Genomic DNA, 11,533 nt, shown 5'->3' with positions numbered 1-11,533 from the left:
TATTAGTGTCACCATTTAACATATCCATATTATGTTAAATTAACATAATATGGATATAGATTCAACGATGACGATGACGTTGCATCGTCATCGTTGTCGTCGTCGTTGTTGTCGTCGTCGTCGACGTGGTGCAACGTCATCGTCGTCGTTGTCGTCGTCGTCGAAGTGGTGCAACGTCGTCGTCATTGTTGTCGTCGTCATCGACGTGGTGCAACGTCATCGTCGTCGTCGTCGATGATGTTGCTTGCAATTACTTGCAATTTATGTCTTTATCGTGAAATAAAACATTTCCTATGTATCACATTTTTTATAGTATTTGCGATTTATATCTTTATCGTAAAATAAAACATTTCCCATGTATTATTAAAATCATTTTTAATTCATAATAAATTAAATCATGCATGTGTGAACAGCAGCTTGAGGGACAAAATCGCTTTGCATTATGTATGTGCGAACATACGTACGTGAGTCTGAACCAGAATACGGAAAACGGAACGTCACGATTCTAACGTACGATTATAATATCTCAGGATTGACTGCACCAATCTTATTCGAACTGGTCGCGATCGAAGCTCACATTCACATTTTATTATACAAGTGCCGTTAGATTTTTGATTACGGCTTTAATTCCTGAGATATTTTAATCATAAGTTGATATGACCTGTCAAATGGCATGAATTCCAGATACGCTACTTGGTAGCGCGCGACGTTTATGCAATGAAATTGGTAACACTCGATATTATACAGTGACTCTCATTGTTCGGAACCTTATTTTTGATTATGTACTTGGCGGTATAAAGATAAGGACATAAATTATATATATTTTGACCTATATTCTGACGTTCAGCACGTTAATCATTGTTCTTTTATCGATGATTAATTTTATAAATTTTATATCTAATAGTTTATTGCATTTCTATTCTTTTATTGATGATTACTTTTATAAATTGTTCGGAACCTTATTTTTGATTATGTACTTGGCGTCGCGACGCTACCGCGTCGCTTGATAGGCAGGTTATCAGTGTCTTTTTGAACATTAATCGAATTTTCTTGTTTTTTAATATACACCATCTCAGCAATCTCTCTCTTTTTATAATGAGTTTCCCGATGTAACACTTTAGTATTCATTCAATCAAATTCGTGATTATGTAACAATCTATGTTTGCTGACAACCGAATGATCACTAACATGCTTTTTGACATCATTTCTATGTTCTTTGATTCGTGTTTCCAAATGCCGTTTCGTTTGTCCCTCATAACATGAGTTACAATCTTGACAAACTATCTTATACACAATACTAGTTTGTCGCATATTACTCAGAACATCCTTTCCACTCTTAATGATGCAATTAAGTTTTTTCGGTATCTTATATATTACATTAAGGCCAAACCGCTTCAAATTCCGTTTGATTTTGTCACAATACTTAGATATGTATGGTAAACAAATATTATTTTGTCTATTAATGTTCTCAACGTCACCAACCACATCATTCTCAAACTTAATCTTTTTGCCTCTCTTATACATATTTCACGTAATGTTAATTTGAAAATTTCACGCTTGAAAAGGACCAAAATTGTAGGTCGAAACGTTGCGTGATATATTATTGTTTATATGCCAGTATAAGGTCGATTAAATAAATCAAGTTTCTTATTATTATTATTATACAATTATTTATATGAATATAATATATACGATTTATTCCTACTGCTTTCCTTCTCACTCATAGTCCCTATGAATACACATTTTCATTAAGTGTCGTGCCGACCGTAACTGTTAAAAATTGTCTAAAAAAATCGTTAATGACCGGAACTCTTCTTGAAACTAATTCTATTGCATAGAACTCTTGCAGAACTGTCGAGAACTATCGTTAGAACTGCTGAAAATCATCAGCACGACGCATTTTCACTAAGTGTCGTGCTGGACGCAAATATAAAAAATTATTCAAAAATTGTTAATTAGTGGAATATCGATCTGAAATTGTATATATATGTGAATCTCGATTAGAACTATCGGGAACTATAGTCAAAACTAATAATTTTCCACGCGTTTTAGTACTTTAGAGGGGAGAGTGTCGTGCTAGATTCGTGAAGTTAACACGACATTTTCTCAATTTTCAATTTTTCAATAGAAGGAATGCAGAACTCTTTTTAATTTTTATCAGGAGCTGTAGAACTATGAAAAGTGCTATTAGAACTCTTAGTATTTTTTCGATATTTGTAGACCGTCGTGCCAGCTTCACAGACGACATTTTTATTGTTGTATTGTATTATATATCACAACAAAATTACCTTTTTAAACAAAGGTACAAAAAAGCGCCAAGTATACGCGCCTGAAGTTCTTTCAAAAAAGGACTCTACAAAACTAATGATATGAACAAATTGCGCCAACTACAATGGGTATTTATGCAAACCAGAAAACCTATTACTTTATTGTTACCCTTTGGCCGATATTCATTGTTGATTCTGATTTAAGACCATCTGAAGTACAATTATAAGATATTTGAAACCAATCACACAGTCGTATTAGCATCTTAAGACATTACTTCAGATGGTCTGGAAATAAGAATGGACTATGAATATTATCCTTTGATATTAAAAAATGAAGGACATAATAATATTAAGCAGATATTTTTATACGAATAAATATTTTAATACATAGAAATATATTTATTAATACAAATAAGTGTTTTTTTCAAAATACTTGACGCTGCTAAACCGGAATCATTATGTTAATTGCCTCGTTCTCTTTCTTTCTCTCTTGTGAATGCGTGCATGTGTGTGTATGTGTGTGACATTAGAATTAAGCACAGAATGAGTTTAACTACATTTGTACATATATGTATTTCAGCGAGGTGTTATGTAATTTAGAGTTTAAGGAAATTATTGTAATCTTTAGATTATTTCAATACTAAGACAATTTTTGATTCGGTTTAGCAGCGCCAAGTATTTTGAAAAAAACACTTATTTGTATTAATAAATATATTTCTATGTATTAAAATATTTATTCGTATAAAAATATCTGCTTAATATTATTATGTCCTTTATTTTTTAATATCAAAGGCTAGTATTCATAGTCCATTTTTATTTCCAGACCATCTGAAGTAATGTCTTAAGATGCTAATACGAGTGTGTGATTGGTTTCAAATATCTTATAATTGTACTTAAGATGGTCTTAAATCAGAATCAACAATGAATATCGGCCAAAGGGTAATAATAAAGTAATAGGTTTTATGGTTTGCATAAATACCCCCATTGTAGTTGGCGCAATTTGTTCATATCATTAGTTTTGTAGAGTCCTTTTTTGAAAGAACTTCAGGCGCGTATACTTGGCGCTTTTTTGTACCTTTTTTACAAAGGTAATTTTGTTGTGATTTCACACATTTTGTAGTGTAAAGTATGTTATTCTTTTTTATAATATATGAGGAGATAAAAGCCATAGTCCTGTCAGTCAAGGTTTTTAAAAGTATTAAGTTACATGTTTCCTATTCTAAAAGAAGCGTGTTAACTTCGTGAAGTTCTTTTTTATCTAATAGTTGAGGCCTCCTTTCTGCGATACTGATTGGTTTTCTCGCTTGGCTCGAACTTTATGTGACTTGAACTTCGTGTTGCGAATGTCAGAATGTCATAGTGGCTGTAAGTGCGGTTATATTGACAATTTTATTTATTATTTCTTAGGAACGTGAAAACGGCAACTGTCATATCTGTCAAATTTGTATATTGTTGAAACACGATGAAATAAATATAACACCTTTAACGCCTTTTTTAGAATAGGATTTGTGGTATTTATTATATAATAAATAATAGATGAATATTATTATTCGAAAACATTATTAATATTGAAAAATAAAATAGCGCGCGCATAGCACTCGCTCTCTCGCCCTCTCTCTCTCTCTCTCTCTCTCTCATTCACTCGCTCTCTTGCCTTCCCACTCTCTCGCACTCTCACTCTCTATCGTCATCGACGTGGTGCAACGTCTTCGTCTTCGTCTTCGTCTTTGTCTTCGTCGTCGAGGTGGTGCAACGTCGTCGTCGACGTGGTGCAACGACGTTATCGTCGTCGTCAACGTGGTGCGACGACGTCTTCGTCGTCGTCGACGTGGTGTTGCAGCTTCAAGTGTTTCAGAACATTTTCTATCCCTTTTCTTTGAAGCATCAACTGGAACGCAGCCCGCGTCGTACATGCTCTCTTATCGCATCTTACATCTCTGGCGCACGCGAGAAAACCGATATTAGCTGCTTCCATCTAGTTCAAAAGAACGAACTGTACAAACGACGATGATAATGATAAGGACGACGTTTCTTAAGTGAAATTTGCCAATTTCAGACTTTGCATCGCCATATCTCCGTTCGTAGGGCACGTAGAAGAAAAATAAAAACACTTTTATTACATACTTCGACCACAAGCTATCCATTGAGCCTACTCTGAACTTGATCCGTTCAGCGGTTATTGCGATCTAATAATCTGAGTATCTGCGAAAGCGTCGCTTCGCGTAACAGTACACGGTCGGTCTCGCTGCGCGTATACTTGGCGTGAGACACTACTGTGTCTCTTGATAACTACAAAAATGCATGATATCTCGATAAAATTACTTTTTTCAAAAAAAGTAAAAAAAGGTGCCAAGTATGCGCGTGGTATATGCTCGAAAAAACCAATGTGGTAGTTTCTTTAATTAAAAAAATATTAAACCAAGTAATATGTAACTTTTAAAAAATATAAAACTTTGATTGATTAAATAATATTTAATGCAAAATACTTGGCGCCGCTAGACCGGAATATGACAAGAAATCTCTCTTTCTCTCTTTCAGCGTTTAGTATTAAACGCGTGAAATTTGTTAAACTTCTTTTTATATGAATTTTATATGTAAACAAACGGCTTGAGCTTTAGTAGGCGTGTATTAAGGAGCGCAGACGAGATGCTAGGCGCTGGCGAGGTCTAGCAGCGCCAAGTATTTTGCATTAAATATTATTTAATCAATCAAAGTTTTATATTTTTTGAAAGTAGTTGTATAACAAATTTTCAAGACAATATTTACATATTTTCTCTTTGTAATTGGTAAGATACTACCACTTGGTTTTTTTTTAAATTGTTGTACAATAATTAATTTTCGAGGTAATACATCCTCTTTGCAATTGACGCAATTTGAGGATTTCATACATTTTTTTGAAAAATACTATAAAATAATAATATTTAAAGACAATTAGAACTACTATCGTTTGGATTGGAATAGGATCATTGAATGAGAATATAAAGAATATACATATTACTTGGTTTAATATTTTTTTAATTAAAGAAACTACCACATTGGTTTTTTCGAGTTATTATAACCAGTAAATAACACAGTTATAATAAAGTTTTAAAACAAAGTAATATTACAGTTATAAAAGGAAATTATGTAGCCTCAACATTAATAATCTATAACAACTGTTATATTACATGTTACTTCTGAGATATATAATAGTTATATTCTGTGTTTGCTGGGTACTTTCTTTTTATCCAAACAAAATTCTTCTATGCGCCAGGGTATAAATAGAACGAATTAGAAATGAAGCGACCAAACTGGCAAGAAACTTCTTTATTCACAAACTACGTTTCGACCATGCGGGTTGTGGTCCTTATCAAGTGACGATGTTACAAACTAAAAATAATAGATGTATATAGATGTAGATAAATATAGTAGATGTTAAACAATACAAAAATTCACGCAAATTTACTCACAATAACATAAGAACTGGACTTTACAATATGAACATCCTAGGAGAGAGGACGTGTTACAAAGCACGTCTAGATCAAACAACCAGAAATGTCACACTAGCAAGTCCGCAAACACGAAGTAAACATCAATAAATACAAGTCAAGGGTGAAAAACATTGTCAATGTTAGATAAGACTGTCATATACGGAGTTCAAATTTTTAGTATCATTCTGTAAATTAATTGTGTTGTCAAACATTTTTATAAAAAACATTTCCGCAATTTGTCTCTTACGCCAGTGCTTTTCTTTGTGCAACACGATCGGATTTGACCAATCAAAATCATGATTGCCAGAAAGACGATGTTCAGTCACTACGGAATAGTTATTCGAACTTCCATTAATGTTGCGTCTATGCTCACCAATTCTAGTTTCAAGCCGTCTTTTAGTTTGTCCTATATACATTGCGTTACAATCATTACAGTTAATACGATACACTAAGTTGGTCTGCTTGCAATGTTCCAGTCTATCTTTACCTTTGCGTATCAGACAGTCAAGTTTTTTCGGTATTGTATATAAAATCTCAAAATTATTCTCACGCATAATACGACAAATCTCGTCACTATAAGGCTTACAGTAAGGTATAGTGATGAATTGTTTTTTATCTCTCTCACGGAAAGTCTCCGCGTTGCCATTGACACGTGTATTAAGTGCTTTAACACGCTTTCCAATTATTGTTTTAATTAGACTTAATGGGAAACAATTATTAAGCAATATATCTTCTACTATTTTAATATTTGCATTGTGGAAATACACGCTTGACAATAAAATAGCATGGTCAACTAAATTCACAATAGTGTTAATTTTATATTTGAGAGAGCGATTCGAGAAAAAATTAATATAACGACCGGAAAAGGTCGGTTTCCGATACCAATTAGTTGAAAGTATTCCATTTTCTCTGTGTATTGTCGTATTTAAAAAATTTAAAGTATTGTTTTTCTCTAACTCATACGTGAAAGATAACCGTGAGTGATAATTATTGAAGTTTCGCTTTAGGAAGAATCGCAAATGTGTCTTTCTTTTTAATTGAACTCATTCATAAGAATTTATATATTTATTTCTAGAAAATGACTTGTGACGCTATAAGATAAGATAATATAATATAAGAGTTATTCACACGTGAAAAGGATCAAAAACATTGGTCGAAACGTTGTATGATCATTAATTGTTTAGCCAGTTTGGTCAATAATAAAAGGATGTATTAATTATATCAGAAAGTTGTTTATATTTGGCATTACGGCCATGTTCTACTGGTAATTGAAATAATTTATGAATAGTAAGTCCATCAATATTAAAAGTTACTATCGGTTGATGCAGTTCCTTACCGCTTTTCAAGCATTGCTTTTCTTTTCCAATATATTGATTAAATTAAACATCTAATTATCTCTTTTTACCATCTTCATTCACCGCTTACATAAAGTCTAAGAATTTTATTATTATCATCAGATATACCAGTAATTCTATCAAAGATTCGTTTTTGATCAGTATTTAATTGCGTTACTATTTCATCGATGTTAACTTCACATTTTTTTACAAATTACACATTGGATTGCTTCTATAAACGGAATTGCCCAAACTGAATTGCTTCTATGTATGAACGCACCTTAGGGAACAAAACCGCTTTGTGTATGTGCGAAGATACGCATGTGTGTGATTGAAACTGAAACTGGAAGATGAAAACTGAAAGTACAATCGCGGAAATATATCTCGAAATCTAAAGATTGACTGCACCAATCTTTTACAACCTAGTCGCAATCGAAAGCTTGCACATCCACATTATATCATAAAAGTACTGTAAGATTTTTGATAACGGCTGTAGTTCCTGAGATATTTAGTCGAAAGTTTGTGTGACATGAAATTCCACATAAGTTACTTATTGGTAACGCTCGACGTTTATGCAGTGACTGTCATCGGTTAGAGCGTTCGGACTTTGTTGAATCTTTTTGGCATCGCGACGCTACCGCGTTGCTTGAAAAAACAGTTCCTCCTTGCATGAAAAAATATAGATAAATTATATAATAAATAAGAAATACGCATTAGAAAAAATCATTATATGTACATGTATACAATGTACATTAAATCGAGTTTATTATTCATAGATTACAGATATTTATTTATTTAAATAATTCTCTTCTCAACTGTCCTTAAATTTATTTCGGAACGGCGGTAAGTCCAAAATCCTTGTTGTACCAAGAAGTACTAATACTGAAAATATAATTATTAAACATGTATATATTAAATATAACATATATGCAAATATAATAAATATAAAACATTAAATATAATTAATATTAATATTTTCCTATTAAGTGAGCAAATTAATTCAGTCTTGTTGTTGAAGAAATTTATTAGAAAAAAAAACATGTCACTCTTCGAAATATTCATCATCATTTTGTAATACTTTTCTTCATTTATCGAATAACTGGTGAATCTCCTTTCGAAAAAGAGAAAGTAAATAAGGGCTCAAGAAGGGATCTTCAAGAAAAGAAAAAAAATTAATTGATTTGCACATCTAACAAACTAATTTTTTGAAAAATATATTATTTTTTAATATATACTATTATATACAGAGATAATGATACAATATCATAGTTGCTTAAACAAACCAGAAGCAATCGAATACATTGTTGCTTTTCCTATTTGATTATGATATTGCTTGGAATGATGATAGACATATAAACCAGCAGCGAAAAGACCACCACCACTCAACAATCTGCATTCAAAACAGTCGCGATTCCTGTTGTTGACAATACTATTCATTGTGCATACATTTGATATATTTTAATACGTTTACACACAACTTGAGCGAAGTAGACTTTGCATATATCATTAAACTCTGTTTATGTTCTACAGATTCGCAGAAATGCGACACTTTATAGGTTAAGAATTGCCAAGAGCATAATGCCGGGTTCTCACAGGGCGTGGAGCATGAACGTGAATCAGGCGTTGGACTACGACATGTGGGAACGTACTTTCATGAAGATTCCCAATGACGTATATATACTTAGGGCCACTTCGACCAGACTCCGGTTAATTTAATCGTCGATTTAACTCTGCCAACAGAGTTGCCAACATGACAAATGTAACGCATTCGTATTAGAAAGAGAGAAAAAGATGTCTTGTTCTTTTCTATAACCTAAATAAAAAATTGTCGAACAAGTGTAAAGGAACATGGATAGAATTATTAATATTGTATTTGACGATTATGAATATGAATATCTCCGAAAAAATGAACGAAGACCACGATTGATTAGACCACGTATAAATTACTTGGAAATTTTTGACGAAATAGATTTCAAAAAAAGATTATAATATCGAGACATAGTTTTATGATGTTATTGGAAAGAATTCAAGATAGAATACAACATAACACTAATCGGTATGTATGAAAATATTCTGTATAATATATAAAAATATATACAGTACAATTGCTTGAAATTTATGTTTTAAATTTAAAATTTATATTTTAACAGTAATAATGCCATTCCACCTGCAATCTAATTAATAGTTGCTATAAGATTTATGCAACCGGATCGTTTTTGGAAACAATTGGAGATTTTTGTGGGATTAGCGAAGTAAGTGCACATAGCATAATTCATCGAGTATCTCCTGTTATTGCTGCATTAGGAGATGAATTCATAAAACTTCCTGCATCTCCAGAAGAAATTCGTCTAAGCCAACAGGAATTTTTTTCAAACGGCCAGATTTATTCGTGTTATTAGTTGCATGGATTGTACTCATATCAGAGTTCAATCATATGGTAAGACAAATTAATCTCTAAAACATATTCTTATCATTAAAAACATACTTTTTTATTACTTTTTATTCTTAGGTGGAGAAGACAGTGAATTGTTTCGCAATAGAAAAGGATATTTTTCGTTAAATATACAGAAGTTATTAATGCAAGGTTGGAAATCATTGACATAGTAGCTCGTTGGCCAGGTTCTACACATGATTCAACTATATTTAACCATTCAAGAATTAAGAGTTTATTTGAGGCAAATAGATTTGATGATGGTTTACTTCTCGGAGATTCTGGGTATCCGAATTTACCATACTTAATGACACCAGTACAAAATCTCACAACACCAGCAGAACATCTCTACAATGAAGCCCAAATTCGAACACGCTCAAAAATTGAAAGATGTTTTGGGATTTGGAAAAGACGATTTCCAGTTTTATCTATTGGATCGCGTTTTCATCCTCCTCAAAAGTTGCTTCCTGTTATCATTGCAACAGCTATATTACATAAAATCGTCCAGCAAGAAAATAACTTTGTTAATCCCGAAATTTGTGCAATATATGATAATATTATTACACAGAATGTAAATTTGGATAATAGGAACATCATTGATAAACGACAATGTCTTATTTTAGACTATTTTGAAAGGTAAGTAAAATTTTATGAAAAGTAATTATAACATATGACATAATTTGATAACTAACATATTTCAATACTTACAGATTATGTTAAAACACAAAAAATATATTTGAATATATACAGTACGAACGTACCATAAACAATGAAAATGAAAAAAAAGGAAATACAAACAAATGCACATTTTAAAGGAAATAATGTTTATATTTTTCTATGTATTTTGTAATAAATAAATAATATATAATCATATACGAACATTCTTCTTTCTTGTAACATAACAATTTTAACGCAATGTTTTTTAAAATAAGTTTAAATAACAGAGTAATTTAATTACTAAATACATGTTTTATATGAAATCACGTAAATCACATCTTTTTATCAGATATCACAGTTGAAATACTAGTTGAAAATTAACAGTCTTATTAAATAAAAGTTAAACGTAAATACAAATTATAAAAAACAATCTTATTGAAAACATTTTCATTGAAATCATTATTATAGACTAATTGCTAATTTTTCTTTAATATATTTTTAACATAATTACTTATTTGAAATAAAATAAAATTAAAAATATATTTATATTTTGTGAAATTTATCACATTTCTTTAGAAACTTAAATACTAATAACGTCCACTTGAATAAATAAAATAAAGGTTAATAAACTCAAATAAAAATTAACATTATTATTGCAAAAGTTTGAATTTAAATAACTAGATAATATTAATATAGGAAAAACTTTTTTGAAATCCTTTTTTAAATTACCTTGTAAGAGTTATATTCATCTTTTCTTCTTCAATTATTTTTTTCAATGCTTTTTCTTTTTCTATATTTTCAATAATTCTATTTTCAATTTTTCTTTTTCAAGCTTAGCTTTTAGTAAATCGATTTCATAATTATTTTTATCTTTTTCATTCGTTTGCAATAAATGTACACGGAAAGAAAAAAGTAGCTGCCATAGCTAAAAACTGCGTTTGGTAACTAAATTCAGTCGTAACATATGGACAGCTAAATTTTAGCTGTGATACCTATTTTATTAGATAAGGTTCCTAATTCATTAGCTGCAAGAGCAAACATTTTGCTGTAGTTTAGAATTTTATAGCTACGGCAGCAAACAATTTTTAGCAAATCATGATTAGCTACGGTAGCAAAAATTTTTCTTTCTGTGTATTAATTCAGTTTTAGCCTCATTTAATGTTTCAATATTATTGTTTTTGAGTTTCATTTTGTTCGAGTTCATACTGTTTGACGTCGTCGGTGTGTCTTGAATCTGTAGTGGAAAACTTTTTTGTATTTTTAATTTTTTAGTATCCCAAGATTTCCGGTCACTAATTTCTTTATTTTCAATTAGATACTAAAAATTCAAAATATAAAGTTTAGAATATAAAACTTTACAAATTTAAGAAATAA

General features: G+C 31.1%; 2 protein-coding genes across 3 annotated transcripts; one reads left to right on the top strand and one right to left on the bottom strand.

Moving 5' to 3' along the window:
* Window positions 1-7,787: 7,787 nt before the first annotated feature.
* Window positions 7,788-8,653, bottom strand: LOC113563625. Of its 2 annotated transcripts, none has more exons than XM_026975463.1 (2): window positions 8,355-8,653; window positions 7,788-7,953 (listed from the first exon to the last, which is right to left on the bottom strand). In XM_026975463.1, exons 1-2 carry the CDS (start codon window positions 8,506-8,508, stop codon window positions 7,883-7,885), a joined length of 225 nt encoding a protein of 74 aa, XP_026831264.1. In that variant the 5' UTR covers window positions 8,509-8,653; the 3' UTR covers window positions 7,788-7,882. The 2 variants fall into 2 exon arrangements, with proteins under 2 accessions (XP_026831264.1, XP_026831265.1); XM_026975464.1 differs by lacking the exon at window positions 7,788-7,953 and adding an exon at window positions 8,078-8,223.
* A 224-nt stretch (window positions 8,654-8,877) lies between these two features.
* LOC113563624 (putative nuclease HARBI1) lies at window positions 8,878-10,278 on the top strand. The gene is given in 5 exon segments (XM_026975462.1): window positions 8,878-9,127; window positions 9,222-9,508; window positions 9,581-9,637; window positions 9,640-10,138; window positions 10,213-10,278. Coding segments are annotated over 4 exon segments (600 nt in total). The 5' UTR covers window positions 8,878-9,127; window positions 9,222-9,474; the 3' UTR covers window positions 10,223-10,278.
* Window positions 10,279-11,533: the final 1,255 nt, after the last annotated feature.

This window comes from Ooceraea biroi, chromosome 2 (genome assembly GCF_003672135.1).
Source record: "Ooceraea biroi isolate clonal line C1 chromosome 2, Obir_v5.4, whole genome shotgun sequence".
NCBI lineage: Eukaryota > Metazoa > Arthropoda > Insecta > Hymenoptera > Formicidae > Ooceraea > Ooceraea biroi.
This window is presented reverse-complemented; position numbering and strand designations above follow the sequence as displayed.